Below are 24887 nucleotides of genomic sequence, written 5' to 3'. Positions count from 1 at the left end.
GGTGGGAATGTAAATTGATACAGCCACTATGGAGAACAGTATGGAGGTTCCTTAAAAAACTAAAAATAGAACTACCATACGACCCAGCAATCCCACTACTGGGCATATACCCTGAGAAAACCATAGGTCAAAAAGAGTCATGTACCAAAATGTTCATTGCAGCTCTATTTACAATAGCCAGGACATGGAAGCAACCTAAGTGTCCATCATCAGATGAATGGATAAAGAAGATGTGGCACATACATACAGTGGAATATTACTCAGCCATAAAAAGAAACGAAATGGAGGTATTTGTAGTGAGGTGGATGGAGTTAGAGTCTGTCATACAGAGTGAAGTAAGTCAGAAAGAGAAAAACAAATACAGTATGCTAACACATATATATGGAATCTAAGGAAAAAAAAAAAAAGGTCATGAAGAACCTAGTGGCAAGATGGGAATAAAGACACAGACCTACTAGGGAATGGACTTGAGGATATGGGGAGGGGGAAGGGTAAGATGTGACAGGGTGAGAGAGTGGCATGGACATATATACACTACCAAATGTAAAATAGATAGTTAGTGGGAAGCAGCCGCATAGCACAGGGAGATCAGCTCGGTGCTTTGTGACCACCTATAGGGGTGGGATAGGGAGGGTGGGAAGGAGGGAGACACAAGAGGGAAGAGATATGGGAACATATGTGTATGTATAACTGATTCACTTTGTTATAAAGCAGAAACTAACACACCATTGTAAAGCAATTATACTCCAATAAAGATGTTTAAAAAAAAATTATTTGTGCATACTGACATATGTATTTTACTAAATTATGTAACAATTTTGTGAAGAAATGTTCTACTTATATTAACTTGTGACTCTCTTCTTTAGTCTATTAATAATCACTAAAGGATAACTAAAAATGAGATGATTTGGAGATATTTTATAAATCTACCAAATCTTCTTAAAATAGCACCCTGAATTTGGTATCTTATACTTCCCAAATTTGTATAGTAATCTCTATTTGGAGTTTATTGCTGCATAGCAGGGTGGACATTTACCTGAAGTAGAAGACAGGTGTAATCAACACCTCAACTGTTATGCAGGATCACCCATGAAATCAGATTTATTTAGCATATGTTTCTCTGTTTTATGCCGATATCATCACTGCTGCTTTTTAAAAAACTTCTACTGTACCCAGATCTACCAATAAGTGTTAGTTTTCTCATTGAAAAAGATAAATAATTGGAAAACAGGAGAGAGAAGAAAAGAAAATCAGAGGAGCAGTCTAGGGGTACAACCTCTGAATAATCAGTGTTCCCGAATGAGAGAAGAGAAAATGGAAAATTTCCCAGAATTGAAGGAATAGGGTTTCCACATTGAAAAGTGTCATCAAGTGCCCAGCACAATTCATGAAAACAGATCCACACAAGGTTTATCATAGTGAAATCTCAGAACACTGAAGATAAAGAGAAGATTCTATAAGCTTCCAGAAAGATAAAATTGATCACATACTAAGGATCAAAAATCAGAACCAATTCAGACTTCTCATAAACAATAGCATAAACTAGATGACAATGGAGCAATACCTTCACATTTTTTAAAAAATTCTTTTCAGCCTAGAATTCCATACCCAGCCAAACTATCAATCAAATACGAGGATAAAATGAAGACATTTTCAGGCATAAACAGTCTTTTTAAAATGCATCCTTTCTCAGAATCTATTAGAGGTGGTATTCCACCAAAACAAGAGAGTAATCCAAGAAAGAGAAAGATGTGAGTTGCAGAGGATAAAAGCATTAATACAGGAGAGAACTGAAGGGCATCTCTAAAGGATGCTAGTAAAGAGAGATACCAGGATGACAGTATGCATCAAATGTGACTCAAAACAAATGTTTTGAAGGCCATTATCCCCCCTAGATAAATATGTTGAGTGTCATCATCACCCAGATTCCTTCTGGTTGCCTCACACTTGTAATCTGAGTCATGAGGTTCCTCTCATGGACCCGCCCACTGACTTTCCCAGAAGGAGCCTCTTATAAACTGTCAGGGAAATTGAAACTAGACTGTGACCCAGAGATTCTGGGACTCTTCACCAAACATTGGCAGTATTGCCCTATCCTTCCCTAGCTAGGTGTGTACTTGCTACTAGTCAATTTTTGTATTAATCATCTTTCACATTCATATATATATATACACACACACACACATATTTATTGTATGTATGTACATATATGTATATGTAAATATATGTATCAAATATACATGTACTTATATACATTTTTATATATTTACATGCATGTTTATTGAATAATAATAACATGAGTGATTGAAGAAAAAAAATAAGAGAATACCCATTGGAAGATATCTACTGTATCATCACAGAGCATAGGATGAACTAACCAACATGCAGGTCAGTGTAGTAAACATAGCTGATTATCAGCAGTATGAGGAAGGCTGAGCATGATCCTTGTAGGGGGTGTTGGTAGATGCCTCCCCAGCAAGTCACTGTGGCCCAGACAGGCCAGTGGACAAGACACTGGGTGAACCAAGAAAAAGAATGAAGATGAGGACCATTATGACTACTTCAACTACTACAATTTATTAAGTGTATTTTCTGAGTTGCCACTCTGCTAGCCTAAGGATGCTCTTATTTAATTCACACAGTAACCCTCCTAGATCAGTATTATCACTTGTACTTTACCAGGGTTTAGAGAACATGAATCAATCTGTCTGCCAGGCCATGCCCTTGACCACCACAATGACCAAGGAAGAAGAGACCAGATCTCAAAAAATTAAAAAGTACTGAAAATCAACAACCTGATGGATCTTAAACTCATCCTTTACTGAAAGAAAAAAAAAAATCATACTCTTTTACATCAACAGGCATCCAAGAACTTTTCCAAACAATTTCTCACACACACACACACACACAAATGAGGGGGCTGCAGGAAAGGGCCAGGAAAGGAGAGCAGAAAGTGAGAGAAAATGGGAAGGAATTTAGTTACCCAGGTGAAAAAGCAATTCAAAGAAGAGAGTGGTCATGGCCAAAATCAACTAAGTAAATAAACACACCTGCATCGCCTGGGGCCTCCTGGACTGCCCCTTGGCTTAAGGCAGGGCTAAGCACAGGGCTTTTTATAAGTCCCAGCAGACCTGGGCTTCAGATCCCCCCTCTGCTACTTATCAGCACAGTTGGAGACAACTCTCAGGAAAAGAGACAACACAGATTTGTTTGATGAAATGAATGGCCATCAACAAGTGCTGTGAGCCTCAGTTTCCACATCTGTAAAGCGGGATAGTAAAACCTGCCTCTGAGGTTGTGGGAAGGGTACATCTCAGGGCCAGGCAGCCAGGGAGGGCTGGGCACCAGGCTGACAGTGAAGGCTGTGCTCACACCCTCGGCCATCATCCCCCGACCACACTGGTCCGCGGTGCCCATCTCCCCACCCTCCTCCCCACCCCAATTGTGACATCCTTGAGGGCAGGGTTCTGCCTCTGTTATTCTGTCTTGTTTGTGCCCCTGTCTCCAGCCCAGCCCAGCCCACACGGATGCCCAGGTCAGCTGAGGAAATGGTCTGGTTCCCAGGGATGGGGACACACTGAGGACGCACCTGGTCACTGCGGGGGACCCCGTAGCGCAGCTCGTTGACGAAGTGCTCGCAGTTCTCGCTGGTCAGCTTGTAGAGAACTTCCTGGCCCACCAGCTCCTCCGCCCGCTGGACAATTTTGTTGGGAGGCAACGGCGCGTACTTGCCATCGTGCTTATTGTTGACCTGGTACCGGTCTCTCCCGGCCACGTCGCACAGCCGATCCTTCTTCACTATGGCCTTGTCGGCCAGCGCAGACATGGCACTGGCCATACCAGCTCCCGCGATTTCACCTATGGATTCAGGATGAGAAACAGCGGGACTGGTCCTGAGCCGGCCCACAGGGGCTCAGAGCAGCCCCAAGCCTGGCATCCACCACATCCACAAGGGGATGAGCAGATGTGAAAGGGCCACAGCTGTGTGGCTATGAATAAGGCGCTTATGGTCTCTAGGCCTTGGTTTCCTTATCTGAAATGAGGAGGAGTAAAGTTCCATGATTTGTTGTGATTATTTTTAACCTAGAGAAGCTGGCCTCGTACACCCTCTTGTTTGTGCAAATATGGGCCCTGAGCACACCCACCTCCTGGGAGGAATAGAGTGTGAACTTTTTGTGATCCTAAAAATGCTACACTTCCTTGACACATACAAAGCTGATTACTGCAGAAAAGGTAGATGCATTTGCAGAAGTGGATCCCATCCTTCTTGGAGCAAAGGGACCAAAACCCCACAGCTGCTCCCACAGGTGTGACACCAGGGAGGTCCACGGGGAGGGGCTGGAAGAGGCAACAAATTTCCAGCAATGAAACTGCCTTGAAGCAAGGGATTTTGGCTCAGTGGAAGGACCAGAATAGATGGGAGGGAAAGCTGATGCCAGCACAGAGATTGGGCATAGCTCCTGAGGCAGCCAGCCTACACCGTGTGGGGAGGGGCAAGCTTTTGGTATGATGGCTGAAGAGGTGGGCTTGCACTACAGAGGTGGACCCCAGGGAACATCGCAGAGGAGGCTCACTGTTCCTCTAAGAGCCTCTGTGGCCCTGCCGCGATCGATTGGGAACCCCCAGGGCTCTTCTCAGCAGGGGAAACATCCTATTACACTGGGCAGGACCCATCTTCCGCTGTGACACCATGTGACAGCAACAAGCAATGGCAAGAGGGTCTGACCAGAGGCCAGGTCCTGTTCTGCTAGGCTTTCCAAAGAGGACTAAACCCCTCTGCCCTGAGCATAATCCTGAGATTTTAGAAAATCAGAAGAATTCAGACTTGCTACTAATAGGGCATGAGGTGCTTGAGGATTCAGTAAAGTAAATAAAAGACGGTGCTGTGTTTGAGCCCCGAGTTTGTGGAAAGGCTCAGTGTGGTGATTGGATCAGGGGAGCTCCTGAGACCCATCCACCTTCAGCCCCTAGGCGCGTGGGTGGCAGGGCTGGGACTGGGGCGAGGCAAGCAACGTGCCTGGAGCACAGAATTTCAGGAGGTACCAACTCTCAGGGATGCAAGTTCAGAGTCAACACCTAAGAGTGAGGGCTTCCTTACACTTCACACCCTGGGTGCCACCCTGGTGAGTGAGTGCACAGGCTGACAGTCAGAAGCTCTGGGATCTGATTCTGGCTCCATCACTGAATGGTCTTGACACGTCACTTAACTTTGCTGAGCCAACACTGGGAATCCACAAATACCAGCTAAGGTGGATTCACGGACACACATCAATATAGGAATTTAAAGTTCCTTTTAAAAGAATTATTTTATTTTTTAAAGTTAGTCTATTAAAGAAAATACCAATTAAATAATTGGAGAGAGGACACAAGGATATGGCAAGCAATCAGTGACTAAATTTTGGGAAACCTCAGACTTGACAGTATAGCAGCATGTGTAAGGGCAGGGAATAGAGAGTCAGATAGCCAGGGTATGAGTGCCACCTCCACGACTTTCCTGCTATGTGACCTTGGACAAGTGACTCAATTTCTCTGAGTCCACAATTCCTTGTAGAATAGCGTCAGTTCTACCTGTGCCTACAGTACTGGACGGGGAGCTGCAAGGATTAAAGAAACTGACTAGGTAAGGTGCCTCCACCAGTGCCTGGCACACGGTGAGTGCCCAGCAAGTGTCCGCTCTCATTAGTATTGGGTTGTTCTCTAAGCTTCCTTCCAACTCTAATTTCCACCGTTTTCTCAGTAGCAGGAGGTCAGTCCTCCTTGCCTCACCTATTTCACGGGGTTCCTGTGAAGCTCGAGTGAGAAGATGCAGATAGAAGCATATTTCCCTCTAAGGAGCATCACTCACCCAATGAAGGGTGTCACACTTGTCCACCCAGATCCCCTGTCATGCCGTTCCCTGCCTCCTGTCCAGCAGTTACACCCACTCAGCGCAGTCAAGCAATCCTGAGGCCCTACTACGTGCCAGGCCTTGTCCAAGGTGCTGAACACAGACATGGACTAGACAGCGCACCTGCCCTCAACTAGTTTACACTCTAGTGAAAGGACACTGACAAGGAACAAATAGAAAAAATAACACACTTTCAGGTACTGGAAATGCTATGGAGAAGATTAAGTGAAGTCACATAGGAGAGGATGACCAGGGGAGGCTGCTCTCACTCGGGGTGGGGAGGGCCACGCCCAGAAACAGGCATTTGAACTGAGACTTGAATGATGAAGAGGAGGCCGCTGTGCTGAGAGCCAGGAAAGAGCGTCACAAGCAGAAGGTAGAGCAAAGGCAAGGACCTCGAGAAGAAAGGCACGTGGCATGCTTGAGGCTGCAAGGAGGCCAATGTGGCTGAAGTCTAGAGACCCAGGAGGAGAGAAGAGGAAGCTTCAGGAAGGCCAGAGAGGCAGGCAGAGGCCAGACCACGCCAGGCTCACAAGCCACAGCACAGATCTGAAACTTATTCTACGTGTGATGGAAAAGCCAGTCGAAATTAAAAGAAGACGAGTGACATAATCAGATTTATACTTTGGAATGATCACGCTGGCTGCCCAGTGAAGGAAGGACTGACCGTAAGTAGACAAGAGGCAGAGAGACCAACCAGAAGCTGCAGTAGCATCAGGTGAGAGAGGATGGTAGCTTACCCCAGGGCACAGCAGTGGACATGCTGAGAAGTGATCAGATTGGCGGTCTGGTTTGGAGGTAAAGCCAATAGGATTTCCTGATGGATTAGACGTGGGGTGAAAAGGATCGAGGATGATGCCTAGACTTTTGGCCTAAGCAACCGCATGGTATTGTCCACTGGAGCCCTCCATTTGGGGTGTGTCAAGTTCAACATGCCAACTAGACACCCAAGTGAAGATGCCAAGTCGTCAAGAGGTTACACACGTCTGAAGCTGAGCAGGGTTAAAATCAAGTTAAGGTAATGGTCTAAGGGAGACACTGACAAATAGAAGGTGTTAGAAGCCAGGGGACCGGATGAGGGAGGAGGAAGGATTAGGGGTATGGGAGAGGAGGAGCCCCCACACACACAGGAGGCCAAGAAGGAAGGGCCCAGTGGGAAAGGAAGAAAGGCAGCGCCAGGTGAAGAAAAGAGAGAGGCCACTCGTGTTAAATGCTGCAGAGAAGCCAAGTAAGCCATGACCAGGATATTGATTGTATTGATGTAGCCTTGATAAGAGCTGCTCCAGGAAGGGGGTAAATACTCCCTGGTGGAGGGAACAGAGGAGAGGATGGGAAGTGAGGAACCAGCAGGGGCCACGGCAGACAAGAGATCTGCTCCATGGGAAGTTAGCTAGAGAGGATGTGAGGTCGAAGGGGTGTTTGTTTGTTTTATCAGTGGGAGATATTCCAGTGGTTTCTAGGCCAATAGGAATAATACAGAATTATTATTAATTTGAGGGCACAGTGCTTGTGAAAGTAAGAGAAGGGGGTCCAGGGCCCACACCTAAAGGCTGGCTTTTAAAATAAGGGCAGGGGCACATTTGCACTGTAACAGAAGAAAAGGCAGATTATGTGGTTCTAGATGTTGGTGGTTTGGTTGATTAGGGGTGGGGATGGTGACATCTACCCTGGTTACGTCTGATTTCTCTATAAATACAGGGTGAGGTCATTCATTTTGCTGCCATTCTTGGTCAGCAAAAGACACATCCAAGAATGTCCACAGCAGCTGCACACAGAGCAGCCCACTAATGGAAGCATCTGATGCCCATCAGCAGAAGAACAGATAACAAACTGGGCGATGTCCATATAACCAAGGACACGCAGCAGTGGAAAAGTAAGAACAACACAGATGACCTCACGGGCCCAGGGAAAGAGCCGGACACAAAAGAGCACAGGCTGTGTGATTCCTCTGCTCTGAAGTTCTACAACAAGCACAGCTAACCTACGGCAGGAGAACCTAGAAGAGTGGTTGCCTCTAGGGAGGGAGAGAGCATATTGAAGAGGCACGAGGGGGTCTTTTCGGGGAGTGGAAATGTTCTAGATCTTGATCCGATCATTGTCACATGGATGGATACATTTTTTTAATTCACTGACTATACACTTGACGATATTGTGCCCTTTACTGTATTTCGGTTATACCTCAGTTTAAGTAAAACGTTTGAGAAAATGGGTGGGGAATTCTCCCAATAATCCTCCACATTAAGGATTCTTAACGTCAGTTTACAAATGAGGAAACCAAGGCCGGAGAGTGAAAATGGATTCACAGCCAAGTCTGCTGCCCAAACACCAGTGCTCTTCCCAGGAGATCTGCACTTCAGGATCGAATGTGTTTTATACAAAGTCATAATACATAAAATACATGAAAAGCAGAACTGCCCCCTTGGAAGCCCACCTCAGTCTCTCTGCATGGCCCTGGTGTTCCAAGGTGCAGAGTCTGAAAACCACTGCCCCACACCGAGCTGTCTTCTTGTAGCACCCAGGAACCAACCGCCAGTTGGGGGCGAAAGAAGAATGTTGGGGTCCCCTGTGAACCCCAGCTCCCCCATCTCCCTCTGCTCCCAGCGCCAGCACAGTGGAGCCCTGGGCACCCTTACTTGGGGGGGCCAGGTGGATCACATATCCATCGCCAACGTAGACGGCCCAGTGTCTGTAGAAAGGGCGGAAAATCTCGATCAGGTCTCCAGGCTGGGGCTCTGGCTGCAAGACCAAGAAGAGGACTGTTTCAGGTGATACGAGTGCTTGGAAACAGGGGCAGGGCTCAGCTAGGAGGGTGCAGCTCCGCGGCCTCCAGCTAACAGCTCTCCAGGGTTTCCTCCTGAGCCCCGCCCAGCCAGTCCAATGCCAGTCCGACTTCACAAGCCTGTGTCCCAGACCTGCAGGGACTACGGGCCTGCCCATCTGTCATTACAACCTGCAAAGTGCATGCCTAAAGGGCTTCATTAGCTGGGGTTTCTGCCTTATTGTTCCTCTTTCTAGGAGTATTATTTATTGAACTCTTACTCAGAGCCAAGCACTCTGCTAAGTGTCTTACAGGCGTAGCTCAATAAATGCACACAACCCTCCTATGAGGTGGGCACTGCTGGGAACCCCATGTTATGAACGAGGATATCAAGGCTCAGAGATGCAAAGGAATGTTCTCAAAGCCACACAGCCCCTGAGTGACGTGGCCAGGACTCAACGCTAGGCTGCCTGATTCCCAGGCCCAGCGTCTTGACCACCACACTGACCGTCAGGCAACACCACAGGTTATTTGATTAGAGCTGTGCATCTGGAGACTCTGCCAGGGGGGTCAAATTGGGGGGTGTCACACAGACACTCCCCGACCTGGCCCAGGGCCTGGCAGAGAACTGGTGTCAACCTCTGGCAGTAATGTCCCCCTGACTGCTCATCCCAAGGATAAGAGGGTGTATGTGTGTGTGTCAGTGTTTGTCAGTGTGTGTGTGCGTGTTGGGGTGTATGTGTGTGTGTGTGTGTGTGTGTGACAAGCAAAGGAAAACTCTCCCCTGCACTGTGCCCGCACCAGTACTCCTGACACTGGATGTGTGGGTTTTCCACGCTAAGCGATTCAATCCTCAGTGCACGCTGACCGGCACCCACAGTTTACCTCAGTTCTGACACTAACGGCCCGGAGTTAGCACAGACCCACAGGCTTAGTCCCAGAAGACTGAGGCCCCCACACACACTTTAGACGCCAACTGCAAGTTGCAGGTTGTTAGCTGTGTTCTGAACAACCGGCTGTAAATTGGGGGCTCCCACAGCCCCCTCCTTGGGTTCAGTACTTTGCTGGAACACCTCATAGAACTCAGGAAAACAGTTTACTTGCTAGATTACCAGTTACTAGAAAATATACAACACAGGAATAGCCAGAAATGCAGAGGGCAAGCTGTGGCGGGAGGGGCACAGAGCTTCCATTACCCCTCTGGGGACCGGCACTCTCCAGCACCCCCGTGCTTTCACCAACAGCCTAGGTTAGGGGTTTTATGGAGGCTTCATTATGTAGGCACGATTGATTAAATCATTGGCCACTGGTGATTAATGCAACCTCCAGCCCTCTGATCACCCGATCGGTTGAAAGGGGCTTATTCTGAATGACGAAAGACATTCCTCTCACCTCTACTGCTCAGGAAATTACTCGGGTTTTAGGAGCTCTGTGGCAGGAACCCGGGACCAAGACTAAATATCCATTTCTCATTATATCACAGTGAGCATGTGTGGGAGTGAGGGTGTGCGCGTGTGTGCAGGGGAAGGTGGGAAGGATGCCGAAATGCTCCTCGGAGCCCCGCCCTGTTAGGGGAGCACAGCAGCCCAGAGCCTGAGAAAACCTGGGGAGGTTCAAGAACACTTTCATTCAACCTATTGAGGTCCCAGTGCCAGACACTGGGCTAAGTACTGCGGGTAGGGACACTCTGACCTGGACCAGGATCAGGGCTGATGAGCTTCTGTGGTCCAAACCAACCTTAAATCTCTTTAGAACACCTGGAGACAGAGCTCATCGGTGGTCGTTCCAGCCCTCTGTCCTTTCCTGCTCACCTGCTTGCTCTTAGGGGACAGACCCATAGGGGTTTGCCCACATCCCACTGCCAAACTCTGTGGGCCTGACTGAGAGATTCCATCAAAGATGAGGGGGGAGCATGGACTCCCCCTTGTATGGCCTCCCCTGGGATAAGAATGATGGGCAGTGGAAGAGCCAATCACAACTCTATAATGGCTAGGAAGCAGGGTCAATGACAGTTCATTTCTACTTATAGAAACAATAAAACTGCAAACAAACATCCCATGTGGTAGGAAAAAAATCTTTTCACAGGAATTTTACAGATAAATCATATTGTCTTATTGCAGTGATTATAATTTATCTTCCCAGAAGAAGGCGCCCAGAACTTACTGGGAAGCTTTCAGAACACTGGACAATGGTCACAATTGATGAATCCCATTTGTTTTCCAGAATAAAAGAAAAAGTATATATTAATTGTTTGGTGAGAGTTATGGGGTCTTCAAGGATCCCCAAAGGGCAATTTAACTGGACATTTCCATGAATAAGCCAGGACATAAAAGCAAGGCAGAGACCCAGCCCTCAGGGAGGCTACTGATTAGAAAAGGAGACAGTTGGGACATCAGTAATATGACGTCAAGTAATAAGCAGCCAGTAGGTACACAGACCCAAGGAGCTCAGGAGCTCACTGTATTCCAGACAGGTATCAATGAAAGATATTGATATACAGAGAAACATGCTTGCAAAAATAAATAAATAAATAAATATATATATATATATATATATATATATATATATACACACACACACACACACACACACACACACACACACACACACACAGTGACAAAAATATCTACAAAGAAACTCAGACTTTATAACACTAAATACTGATGCTAAGTGAAAGAAGCCATACCAATAATCTACATACTGTGTGATTCCACTTACATGTCATTCCAGAATAGGCATCACCATAGGACAGTAAAGTAATCAGTGATTGTCAGGGGCTAGGAGTCAGGAGAGGGGTTGACAAGAAAGGGGAATGAGGAAATTTCAGAGCAATTAAACTTTATGTACTGTCCTGTATTTGATGGCGGTGAATGGTTACTCAGTTGTCCATGTTAATCAGAACTCATCGAACTGAACACTAAAAGAGTAAATTAGACCTTAACTTTTTTAAACACTAATTTTTTTAATAAATAAAAAATTTTAACTTAAAAAAAATGGATATCCACAATTTGAAAGCAAAAAGGCTGTGATTTTTTTTTAATACTCAGTCATGTTGGCTGTGCCTTGTAAGGGCAAAAGGCACATATTTCCAAATATGCACTAGCTTAAAACATGACACCACTCAAGGAAACTTCTTTTAAAAAATGAAGTGAAAGGTGCTGGACTCGCCCACAGAGCCCTGTGCACTAGTTAGAAGCAAGGACTCAATGTTCACATGACCATGTGGATAATCTTTTAGATACAGTGCTGAGTGAAAAAATGAGATTGAGCTCCGCAAAATACCACTTATACATATTAAAGATACCCACACACAAACCAATAATACATATCTTACCAGAACCATACCCCCCCAAAAATTTTTAAAACAACAACAAAAGAATCTAAAGAATACATATTAAATATATTACGATGCTACCTAGCCATTGGTAAGATGGAGAGGGAGAGGAATGATGATAAAAGGGAACTTAAAAAAAAAAACAGAAGACAAGGGGTCTTGCAGGGACCACTGAGGACAGGGTGCCGTGAACAGGGATATAAATATTTCACACCCTTTCACTAAACTCTAATTGGAGAAACAACTGCTTAATGATACACACAGCCAACTGAGCTGAATCAAAATTAAGAACTCAAGAAAGCATGTTATAAAATTAGAAATATGAGAACAAAAGTCCTTGGGCCAAATTTGTGCCTCTGCTTATTTTTGTATGCAGGCAAAGAATGATCTTTACATTTTTCAGTGGTTGGGGGAAAAGTCAAAAGAAGAAGAATATTTTGTGACACATGAAATTATATGAAATTCAAACTTCAGTATCTATAAAGCTTTATTGGCACAAAGCCACCCCCATCATTTACCTTGTGGCCGAGGCTGCTTTCTCTCTACAGCAGTAGAGTAGTTGCAACAGAGACCAGAGATAGTAAAATATTCACTCTCTGGCCCTTCAGTTTGGATCAACAGTGATCCCTCTCTCACTCAGCTTGATCCCCAGTCCCAGAAACCTAGTTGTACCCTGTTGTCAGGTGGTTCTTCCCCCAGGAACAAGGTGAGCCAGCAGGAAGCCAGAAACTCTCCAGAGCACAGTAACCAGGGCTCTCCCACACAACACAGCCAATGACAGTGGCAAAGCTGAGACCCTGCACCCACAGGATTTCAGAACAAAAAGTCTTTATCCTCTCCACAAAAGCACGGTTTACAAAGAGCTGTGTAACAGCCATTTTCCTTAGCAAGCAAATGGAGAACAATATCTGGCCTCTGCAATTCACACTGGAAAAACCACCTAAACGACCATTAATAAGGACCAACTAAATTATGTTATATTTATATGTACAAACAGCCAATAGAGAGAACAAGTTGGATTTACATAAGCAGACATAGAAATAATCAAAACAAGTAAGTTGGAAAACATTATCCCATTTTTGCTTAAAAAACATTGTTATACATTCACATGCAAAATGTATTATACACTATGTATGAGCTGAGGAAAATACACCAAACTGTTGTGTATTATATACAGTGGGGGTTGGGATTCAGAGACTTTTATATTTTGCTATATTATTTTATTATTTTCTTACCAATGTGAATTATTTTTATAATAAAAACTTTTATTAAAAGAGTTTTAGATGGGAAAACATCCTTCATATTGATGAACTTGCAGTTTTTTAATTGAAAAAGGTGGATGTTATCTGTCACCAAAACCTCTTGAAACCATCTCCCATCTGGAGCCTGTAAATATTACCATGTTAATGATGCTTAAAAATCATTAACACTTAAATGTAACACATAAAAGCATAAAATAAAATTTAAAATAATATAGATGGACATGTTTCAGATCTTAGAATAGAGGAAGAAATTCTAAAGATAAAGTCCAAAGAAAAAGGCATAAAGTAAAAGATTGAGAGTTTTTACAATTGAAAAATGTTACAGTTCTTATTAAAAGTTTCTATCATTGCCTGTTACGTTCATACTCCCTTTTAAGAGAAAACGACCACCCACAATCCCGACTGCCCAGGCAGCCATATTTTATATCATGTGACCACTTCATCCCAGCCTCCATCAGCTGGACTAGAAAAAGGCACGGTTCCCAAGCAGGTCACCATCCTATGATCCTCCATGATAAGTGGACCTGGGCCAACCAAATTTTCTCTCTCTCTCTCTCTCAAAAATCTGAACCAAGTAATGAAAAAGAAAATAGCTTTTGGCAGAGAGGCTAAAATTGAAAAGTCATGACAAAGAGGAGGCAAGGGAGACCCCAATGAATCACAGGCCAAACCAAGGGTTGGAGTTCTCACACCCACTCTGACCAAGTAGAAGACCCCTGTTGACAGTGGGAGAGAAGGAAGCAGGCACATCAAGAACAGCTAGCTGAGTCACACCAGTGGTGGAGCACTAGAGGAGAGATGCACAAACTCCAGCTGCTGAGTGCCTGGAATCACCATGATCCTGAACTGCCTCCCAGCCCCTGGGAGGCCCAGCCTTAATACAGCTCCTATACTTAGATTTTCAAGAGAATCCCCTTACCGCTCCACATGTGTCCTTAGAATAAACTTTTTTCACTTGAGCTAGCTTAAGTGGGCTGCTGGTTACTTATAACCAAAAGAGCCAGACCAACTGGAAGAAAATGACAGCTTTAATACATAAAGAGTTTTTATGAATCAATAAAAAATGTAAACACCAAAATAGAAAAAAATGGAGAAAGGGTATAATAAATAATTTTAAAAGGAGAAATACATATTACCACTAATACAAGAAAATACATTCTATCTCACTAGTAATCAAATTAAATTAAAAACTGGTTTGGGGGAAGATTAAAATACTAATATTAAATATAGGAAAAGATGCAGGTAAACAGGCACCCTCAGTCACTGCTGGTAGGAGTATAAATAAATACAACTTTTCTGAAGGTCAATTTGGCAATCTGTATCACTAACCTTAAAAATATTCATATCCTTTGACCCAATTTCTATTTATAGACCAGATCTTAAGGAAATAATCTGAAATACCTACAAAAGATGTCACAAAGTCACATCTAATGGCAAAAAATTAGATACCTAAATATCCTACATAAAGAGATTAGTTAAATATTGCCATAATTATATACTAATATACAGTTATGTTTTAAAAGTTATATTTAAAAGAATACTTAAGGACAAGAAATGTCCATAATATAATGGTAAGTAAAAAAGCTTTCCAATCAACGATAACTCAATTTTTTTTAAGTAAAAATAAAAAAAGCTTTACACAAAACGGTATTTTTTTTAAACTTTGTTCAAAAAAGATAACCAACACATTTTTTTTTGAAAACTGTGGAAATACACCAAAACGTAAACAGTGTTTATTACTAGGTGGTGAAACTTGGGGTATTAATTTTCTTTTTAATTCTGTTCTAGTTTTCCAAATGTGTAAATACATATATATTTGTTTTAGAATCAGAAAACAATGTAAGGCTTGACAAACACCAGTGTGTTCAATCTGGGGTAATCCATACAATTACTATTATGTAACAAAACAAATACACACAACAAAAAACTAGAAAGATGTATACTAACATCCTAACAGAGATTCCCGCCAGGGGCTGGGGCTAAGTGTGGTTATTGTGATTATTTTGCTTCCTTCTATTTTTCTGCATTTTCCAGCTTTTCTGCAATGAGCAGAAAAGTTTATAACATGCTTTGCAACACTGTTATGAAAATTATTCAAACATTAGTTTGAATTTTCAAATGTTCAAAATTGAAAGCATTTTTCAGTAAACATCTGTATACCCCACCACCTACATCTACTGTTATGCTACTGAATTTGCTTTATCACAAATATGTCCACCTACTCCACACAAATTACAGGAGGGGAGGTTGTGGCATGCATGCAGAATCATCCTGCCCTTAGCAAACACCCTCCCCCACCCCAGGGAAACAGTGTAACTGGTCAACGACACTCCTTGAGAATCCCTTCACTTTGGGGATACCCACCTCTGCCTGAGAGGGTCAAGGAACTCTTTCATTTGCTCATTCATTCTACAGATGTTCACAGAGCCGGGCACCTGGGCTACGCCTATGAACAAAAGCCGAGATACCTGACTTCACGGAGCTTTTGTTCAGCATCAAGGAGAGAGACAGAAATTTTTTTTCAATTTCTTTAAAGCCTTAGTAAATGAGTAAATCATACAGAATAGTAGAAGAGATACCAAATAAAAACAAAAAGAAAGAAAGAAAAGGTAGGGCAGGGTTAAGGGGCTGGAGTGGGATGGGAAGGGGGAGGGGATTGCAATAGTAAAAGGGGGTCAGGGAAGGCAGAGAGTGGGCCCTGCAGATGTTGAGAAGACCCAGGCCGAGGGGACAGCCTGAGCAAAGGCCCCAGGTAGGAGTATGTTAGGGGAACAGCCCGGAGGCCAGTGTGGCTGGAGTGGAGTGGGGAGTGGAGGAGGGGAGGATGGAGGTTGGAGGATGGAGAGAGAAGCTGATGGCTCAGACAAGATGGGGGGAGCAGGGGATGAGAAGTAATGCATTCTGGATTTCTTTGAAGGCAGAGCCAACAGGATTTGCTGTTGCAATGAGGTAAGGTGTGAAGGAAAGAGGAGTGAAACGTGACTTCAAGGTTTCGGGGAGGCTGAATGGGCAGGCTGCAGACACGGAGGGCACGCTGTGTTGAAATAGCCACCAGGTAGCCACCTGGAGAGGCAGGGAGGCAGCTGCATGCGCGAGTCTGGAGGTCAGAAGAGGGGTCTGGGGTGAGGGTCACTGTCGATCTTTAGGAGAACAGCTCCTGTTGGGAGTTGGAGGCAAAAGCCGGCTGAAATGGGTATAAGAGAGACTAGGAGAGGACCTCCTCCTAGAAAAGGGAGCAGCTGAGATTTTGCTGAAGTCTTAAAAGATGACAGGGAGCGTGTACATGGTAGACACAGAATTCAAACCCAAATCCTGCACTTTTGTTTTGTTTTGTTTTGTTTTGTTTTGTTTGGCCACACCCCGAAGCGTGTGGGATGTAAGTTCTCCTACCTGGGATCCAAACCGTGCCCCCTGCAGTGGAAGCGTGGAGTCTTAACCACTGGACCACCAGGGAATTCCCCCAAATCCGTCACTCTTTTTTTTTTTTCCATATATATGGAATCTAAAAAAAAAAAAAAAAATTTCTGAAGAACCTAAGGGCAGGACAGGAATAAAGACCCAGACGTAGAGAATGGACTTTAGGACATGGGGAGGGGGAAGGGTAAGCTGGGACGAAGTGAGACAGTGGCATGAACATACATACAATACCAAATGTTAAAATAGCTAGTGGGAAGCAGCCGCATAGCACAGGGAGATCAGCTCGGTGCTTTGCAATCCTTCACTCTTAACCCTCACACTCTCCTGCAATCAGAGGAGGCAGTGGGGAGGAAGCGGCCGGAAAGGGGAAATATGGAGACGGGGCAGACAGGAGCAAAAGCACAGCGGTGCAGGCGTCTCCAGGTGATCTTGCGGTTGGGTCAGAAGCAGGATCCCTGGGGTGGAACCCAGGCCTGGCAGTTTTGTAAGCTTCCAGGTGATTCTACTGTGCAGCCCAGAGAACCACAGGAGAGACGGGTTAGGCAGAGAGGGGCAGTCATACCTCACTTTGCAGGTGGGGAAACTGACGCTAAGGGAATGAGGTCACTTATCCAGGGTCAGCCCGAAAGTAGCAAAGCAGGAACTTGAACCACAGCCTGGTCCCCAGCACAAGGAGAATCTGCCAGCCTTCTGGCAGATTTCACCATCTGCCCCTGCATGTTAATCCACATTCACTCCTGCAACTCTGAGCCAGTGTGAGACCCTCAGCCGTGGGCAATGGACAGGACCAGATGGAAAAGTAAGGGCACTTCCAGAAGAATTTTCAACCCAAGGGTTGAAACAAAACAAAAAGAATGTTTTTCTTTATTTTTTTTAAATTTTACTTTGAATGGGGTACCTATATTTTTAGTTAATTTTACTTATTTATTTTTTAAAATATTTATTTATGTATTTATTTTGGCTGCACCGGGACTTAGTTGCGGCGCATGGGATCTTCGTTGCGGCAATGCAGACTCTTTAGTTTCAGCATGTGGACTCTTAGTTGTGGCATGCATGTGGGATCTAGTTCCCTGACCAGGGATCAAACCCCGACTCCTGCACTGGGAGCGTGGAGTCCTACCCACTAGACCACGAGGGAAGTCCCTAGAATGTTTTTCTTTCATTCAAGGCCACTAAGGAAGCATTCCAATCTGCCTACACACAGCTCCATTTAGCCTCCTCATCAGAAGTTTGCAATTTTTTTATTTTAATGAAATATTTCAGGCATACAAAAAATACAGAAAGTAGGCTAATGAGCGTTACTGCTCTGCATTTAAATTAGGATGCATTTGGTTTTCAGAAACTGCATACTGATTACAGCCGTGGGGCTCTGAAGCCAGACAGCCTGGGTTCAAATTCTGGCTCTGCTACTTAACTAGCTGGATAGCCTTGGGCATGTTACCCAACTTCTCCCAGCCTCAGTTTTCTCAGCTCTAAAATGAGGATAATTATAGCACCTGATTCATGAGGTTGTCCCGAGGATCAAATAAATTTGTACCTATAAAACACTCAGCAAATACTACCTGGCACACAGGTAAATGGCAGTATTTGCTGCCACTGTTCTTGGGGGTGCTTTTATTATTTTGGATTTGGAAAGGTCAGAGGCAGCTCCAGGAGTAGCTGGAGACACTATGGAGGTTGTGAAACCCAGCCTGAGAGCAAGTTCTTGTTCCCAAATCACATGCTGTGGTGAGTGTGGAAATCCCCCACCTCACCCACTTCATTTCTGATACTCTGGGGAAAGCATCTACAAGCATGTAATTCAAAAACCTGAAGTCCAGGGAGGGTGCTGAAAAGGGACTTTTCCAGCAGAGAGTTGGGAGTTTTGATGCCAAGGCTTTAAGAAGAAAAGAAACCCCCGAAGAGCCCACCATCAATCCTGTCTATCTGAGGCTGTGTTGTCAGAAGCAGGGCCCAGGCCCCCTGCACGTGAGGCCCCTCTGCTCTATTGCTGTGTGACCTTCAAGAATCATTTAACCTCTCTGAGCTTCTCTGGTAAAACAGCGCCATTAAGATCCATCCAGCAGAGTTTGTGTGAGGAATAAGTGAGATAATGGGGGTGAAAAGCTGCAAAACCCCTTAACGCTTATTAGAGGGTTGAGACACTGTGCCCCAGGCTGTGTGGGTCCGGGGAACTCGAGGTGGGGGGCAGACTCCCCAACCTCGGGCCCAGTGAGAAGGTAGAGGAGGGGTTGGGCTGACACATCACCTCTTCCCTTGCCAGCCTCTGGGAGAGGGACAGTGGCAGCTCCAGTGGGTACCAGGTCCAGCCACAGCAACCCAAAGGTCATGTGTATCCTGGAAAAAGGAGGCAAAACTCATTTGCCCTCCCAGGCTCTTGACCTCCAAGCCTCAGACCTGTTCTACATGTTGAACCTCACCCCACGGGAACCAGGATTCCCCCTGAACTCATGTGGGAACCACCACCGCTGTCACCATGCACTCCTTGGGGTTTTCACAAGTTACCTGGAATCCTTACAGCAGCCCATTTTACTGACCAGAAAACAGCTCAGAGGTAGGAAGTAACTTGCCCAAGAGAACTCCCTGAGAAGCAATGCCAGGATTACACTGCAGGTCTTCCTGCATCCAAAGGCCAAGTTCTTTTCACGCAGCCGGTAATTCACACGAAGCTACTGACATCTGATCAGCATCTCCATGGTGAGCTTTGCCTCCACATCACTGTGTTCTAGTCCTGAAATGCCCCTGACTGTTCACTGCCAGATTCCTACTCACCCCTCACGTCACCACCTCCTCAGTGCCTCCCCCAGACTCCAGGGCAGAGAGTGTTTATCAGCCGCAGCCCTGTTTATCCGATGACGATAATTGTTGGGCTGAGCCCCTGGGAAGGAATGATCAGTTTCCCTGCCCAGCTCTCCAGCTGGACTGAGCAACCAGCCAGGCACATACAACATTCTCAGCAGAGGTTTGTGGGCAAGAGGGACACACTGCTTTCTCCTCAAGCCCCTCCCAGCCTCTGGCCCCACCCCCTCCCTTTTGCACCTTAACTAACCCCACAGAGATCTGTCAGATCATCCGGCAAACCTAGAGGGTCATAAAGAAGTCAATAAGCGAGTCTAGAGTCAGAGACCAGAGCAGGCCCATCGATTTCTGCATATCTGGAGCCTCAGATGCCCTTTGGAGCTTCACGTCCCCAGCAGCCGCTGCTCAACAAGCCACAGGTTTAAGGGCAGGGTGGGTGGAGAAGGGAAGGCAAAGCTCCTGGCCCACGAATTCTAAGTAAATTTAGAACACAGAGGGGAGGGAAATGGTCAGCGCTGGCCCTGACCAGGAGGACTCAGGGCTGGACTAAAGGGCTCGGAGAAACGTGGGCCCATATGGTAGACAACACAGCCTCTCCGTCCCAGGGAGGTCCAGGCAGCTGCTTTAACAACAACTAACATTTGTCAAGCCCTAAGAGCCAGGGAGTGGCACACCCAGAGTGGGAAAGTGAGAGCCGAATCCTCTGGGTGCAGACAAATAGGGGAGAGTTGTCCATAGAGAATTTTAAAACCATAAGACACACCAGAAATCAGTCTGCTGTTTATTATCACCATGTGCCAACACTTTTAAACAATATCAGTGATATTGGTCTAAGTTCTAACTCATGCAATTCCTGTTGAGAGTTAATAATATAGGGACTTCCCTGGTGGCACAATGGTTAAGAATCTGCTTGCCAATGCAGGGGACACGGGTTCAAGCCCTGGTCCAGGAAGATCCCACATGCCGCGGAGCAACTAAGCCCGTGCACCACAACTACTGAGACTGCGCTCTAGAGCCCACGAGTCACAACTACTGAAGTCCGCGTGCCACAACTACTGAGCCCACGTGCCACAACTACTGAAGCCCGCACGCCTAGAGCCCGTGCTCTGCAACAAGAGAAGCCACCGCAATGAGAAGCCCGCGCACCGCAGCGAAGAGTAGCCCCCACTCAACGCAATTACAGAAAGCCGCACGCAGCAACAAAGACCCAACACAGCCATAAATAAATAAGTAAATAAATTTATTTTAAAAATAATAATAATAATATATATGTGAGCTTTAAATTAGCACACTTTCATTTCTTATTCTTTCAGTCTTCTCTGTGGAAGTTTAATCAGAGAACACCCAGCTATATGGTCAACCTCCAACACACACAGACTCAGCTACATGTGTCTGTTCCAACAGTAAGTTCTGAATGGCTCAGAATGGTTCAAGTTCACTTTCAGCACAGTCTGGGCCGCCAACCCCTGTGGTCCTACATTTTCCTGTGTTTAAACAGAAGACAAGAGTCTGCTCTCCCAGCGCCAGAAGAAAAGTGTTTGAAAGAGAAGTGTTTGGAGGTCTGGATCATTTTCACCAAGAACTAGACTCTCATTCTAAAGCAATGGATTAAATAAATGTCAAAGTTCACCATCATTCAGCCATTTTCTCTGATTTTTGCCAAGGAAGAAAAACTGGGGAGAATTTTGCCAAATAAGATAAAAGCTTACAATGAATTTTCTGTTGAATATGTTTCAGTGAAAATGTTTTAAATGTGGATATATTTAAAAGCCACTAGAATGAGGACTTCCCTGCTGGTCCACGGTTAAGACTCCACGCTTCCGATGCAGGGGGCCCGGGTTAGACCCCTGGTCAGGGAACTAGATCCCGCATGCCGCAACTAAGAGCCTGCACGTGGCAACTAAGACCCGGCATAGCCAAATAAATAAATAAATGTTTTAAAAAATAATAATAAAAAATCAAAATAAAAAAATTAAAGCCATTTAATTACAACAAATGTCCTACTGTATAGCACAGGGAACTATATTCAACATCCTGTGATAAACTATAATGGAAAAGAACATGAAAAAGAATGTATATATGTGTATAACTGAATCACTGTGCTGTACAACAGAAATTCACACATTGTAGTCAACTATACTCCAATAAAATAAATTTTAAAAATAAAAATAAAAAATCGGGAATCCCTGGTGGTCCAGTGATTGGGACTCCACACTCGCACTGCCGAGGACCCAGTCCAATCCCTGGTCTGGGAACTAAGATCCCATAAGCCATGTGGTGCGGCCAAAAAAAAAAAAAGAGAGAGATATCTAGAGATCAGCAAAAATAAATAAAAATAAAAAATAGAAGCCACTAGAATTAATTTTTTAAGACATAGGCAGTGTTGCAATTTCTCCAATTTATTATGAAATGGGATTTTTATGAATTTCTGACAAACTTATCCTAATGTTTAAGGTTTTTCCAATTTGCATATCTGTTGTTTCATATGAGAGAAGCTTTTGAAATTAAAATTAATAAAAAGTGTCTTCTCGACATATACACACTACTATATATAAAATAGATAACTAATAAGGACCTACCGTATAGCACAGGGAACTATACTCAATACTCTGTAATGACCTATATAGGAAAAGAATCTAAACAGTGGATATATGTATATGTATAACTGATTCACTTTGCTGTACAGCAGAAAGTAACACAACATTGTGAATCAACTATACTTCAATAAAAAAAATTTTTAGTAAATTTAAAAAGTGTTCTTCAACTGTGAATAAAGATAAATGGACAAATCAAGCTCTACTGAGTGTTGAACATGAATATGCAAAGAAGATCAATTTTGTCAAAGTCAAGGACAACTTTTCAGAAATTAAAGTTCCAAAACAGAAACTGTAATGGCATTATTATTCACTACTGTGACCAACCTATATGTAAGAATACGTTTTCTTCAAAAATAAACTAATGCAATTAAAAATTATTAACCCATTACTTCTATTTTTCTCTATAACACCTACTTTATTTTTCAGTTTTTATTTTTTCACTGGCATGATTTCATATACAAAGGTCAACAGAAGAAACTTGACTGTGTTTCTTTTCTGGCCATTATTACTATTCATTTCATGATTATCACTGAAAATAATGTTGCTAGATAAAGGAGAGGATGTTTTCAAATGACCGCTCCAGACATCAAATATTCCAGGTACACCCTAATACCAGGCACTGTGCTAAGCCCTTTACATGGATTAAATCATAATCATAATAACAACATAATCATAATCATAATAACAACAATGAATTACAGTTGAGCACATAATATGTGTGTGAAGCACTGTTCTGAGCACTTCATAAGTATTAAGTCATATAATCCTCACTCTGGGGAACAGAGTGGATTTGAAACTTGGTCAAAGTGCCACAGCTAGGTGCTCAGCAGGAACACAATCCCGGGGGGAGACTACCTCAAAAGCCGGGCTCAGAACCTCTCTGGAGCAGGTCCAGCTAGGCTGAAAGGAAGCATTTGCTAAGCCCCTTTATGATTTCTGAACCATAGGAAAAGTGAGAGTTGGGAACTTGCTGACAGGGCTGGTCATGAGGTGCATCAGCTGAGGCCAGAAGAAGCACCTGTTGCCAGACCCAGGCGCGGGGGCAGCAGGTGCAGCCCCAGACAATCAGCCCCAGGAGCCCATCCAGGTGTTCTGGTCTGACTCGGGAAGGCAGCACAGGACCTTGGTGGGGCAAATCTCTGCTTGCTGCCTCCCCGCTCCTGGGGGCCTGTTTCAGGCAGGGCGGCCTCCCAACCCACCCACGCAAGTACTCACACTGAGACAACTCCAACGGATATCCACCGACGCGTATCTCACACCTGATGCCCACCGGCCAGTGGGGCATCCACATCTGGAGGCCACATCCTCAAGGACCCTCTCTCTGAAGCGATGACTCAGACCCACCGAAACACGGCTCCCACTCCCAGCCCACTCGCGCCCCCCCCCAAGCAACTTACCATTGGGGCGCGCATCTTCTTCGGTAATGAAGGCCCTCAATTTCACGCTGGAGTTGGCTTTATCAGCTGCGTAAACGCCTGAGGCAGCGGGGGAGCAGGGATTCATGGTCAGTAGCAGGAAACAGCGTCCCCAAGACCCCAGGGGACTGTGGCTTCTGGTGATGGAGACCGTGCCCGGTTGGTCTCTAACCCCTCCGAGAACAACGGGCTCACTCCCTGCCAATTCCTCGCCCGCCCCCTCCCTGCCCCTGCACTTGGCCGTGAACGGATGAATCCCTTGCAGGGGGCAGGGAGGTACACCTGATACCGGAGAGCCGGGCGGCGCAGCGGCGGGGAGCGCGAGCCGCCGTGTCACCTACCAGGGCGCGCTGCGCCCCCAGAGAGTCAGCGGGGCCGCCCTCGCGCCCGGCCCTCCCTCCCCGGCCGCTGCCCTCAGCTGCTCCCTAACTTGTTTACTCCCGCCTCACCCAAGCTCTCCATCCCCCACACAGCCTGGAACACCTGAGAGCCACCCCAAGCGTCTCACCCTTCCTTAAGCTCCGGGAAGTACCGCTCCACCCACCTCGAGGACTTGGAATGCAGCGCGGCCTCCACTGCAAAGGGAACCGGCTAAATGGCCGCAGAGTCCAGGCCAGCGTGAGGTCACCCGGCCCCTCCCCGTGAGACTGACTAATTAGAGCCTCGCAGAGCTCCCTGCCCCGGCGACAGTGACAGCCTGCTCCCGCCTCTGGGGCAGACAGACCAGGACGCTCCCCGCTCACCCCGAAACCTCTCAGCACACCCTCCCCTGCGCAGAGGCGCCTCCAGAACCCAGCGCAGGGCCACCGCCTCCTCCCCTCGGCTACGCACGCGCTGCGGCCCGCTCAACTTAAGTTCTTGTATACACATCACACTGGCGTGTCATCAATCTGCTTATTTCCTCCACTCAAGTGGGCTTATACTGTAGTTTAAAACTACAATAGGCCCCCGTTATCCGCGGTTTCTTTCTCTGCAGTCCGCTGGGTAACAAACAGGAAGACAACACCGTGGATAAGCGGGGACTATCTTAACGGTTGCGTACTTCCTGCGGTTTCAGGCATCTGCTGGGGGCCTTGGAACGTATCCCCCTAGGAAAAGGGGGGACTACTGTATATTAAGCTTTAAAGCCATTTAAAGGCAAGGGCATACCAGAGAGAAAGTACTTTTAACTATTGGGTCTTAAGCCATTAGATAGCCCCAAAACCTGGCGCCCACCTGGCACACAGTAGGTATTTCATGAATGAATGAATGGATCAATGAATCAAGGAGTGAACGAGTGACCAAAGACAGGCCCTTCCTGTGCACTGGTCTGTGACTCCGCAAGGGTAGAAGCAGCTCCTGTTCATCTCTATTTTCCTGCCCCCTCCCGCCGGCACTGAGCTTGGAATCAGGACGCGTGGGCCAAATCCTGTCCCTGG

At 45.6% G+C, this 24887-nt stretch overlaps 1 protein-coding gene across 3 annotated transcripts in view; it reads right to left on the bottom strand.

Annotated features, from left to right (window-relative positions):
• LOC103016116 (phospholipase A and acyltransferase 3) overlaps positions 1-24173 on the bottom strand; it is a 28583-nt gene extending 4410 nt beyond the window's left edge. Inside the window, exons 1-4 of one of the 3 annotated variants that reach the window (XM_007174361.3) lie at positions 24014-24173; positions 23452-23529; positions 8521-8623; positions 3590-3858 (exon numbers count right to left, since the gene is read on the bottom strand). In XM_007174361.3, coding sequence (XP_007174423.1) covers positions 3590-3858; positions 8521-8623; positions 23452-23466 — 387 coding nt within the window. In that variant the 5' untranslated portion in view covers positions 23467-23529; positions 24014-24173. Of the gene's footprint in view, positions 1-3589; positions 3859-8520; positions 8624-23451; positions 23530-23751; positions 23774-23977 lie in introns of those variants that run through there. The other 2 variants (XM_007174360.3, XM_007174362.2) reach the window with 2 other exon arrangements.
• Positions 24174-24887: the final 714 nt, after the last annotated feature.

The sequence above is a fragment of the Balaenoptera acutorostrata genome, chromosome 9, assembly GCF_949987535.1.
Source record: "Balaenoptera acutorostrata chromosome 9, mBalAcu1.1, whole genome shotgun sequence".
NCBI lineage: Eukaryota > Metazoa > Chordata > Mammalia > Artiodactyla > Balaenopteridae > Balaenoptera > Balaenoptera acutorostrata.
The sequence above is the reverse complement of the archived record's forward strand: the minus strand, read 5'-3'. Positions and strand labels throughout refer to the sequence as shown.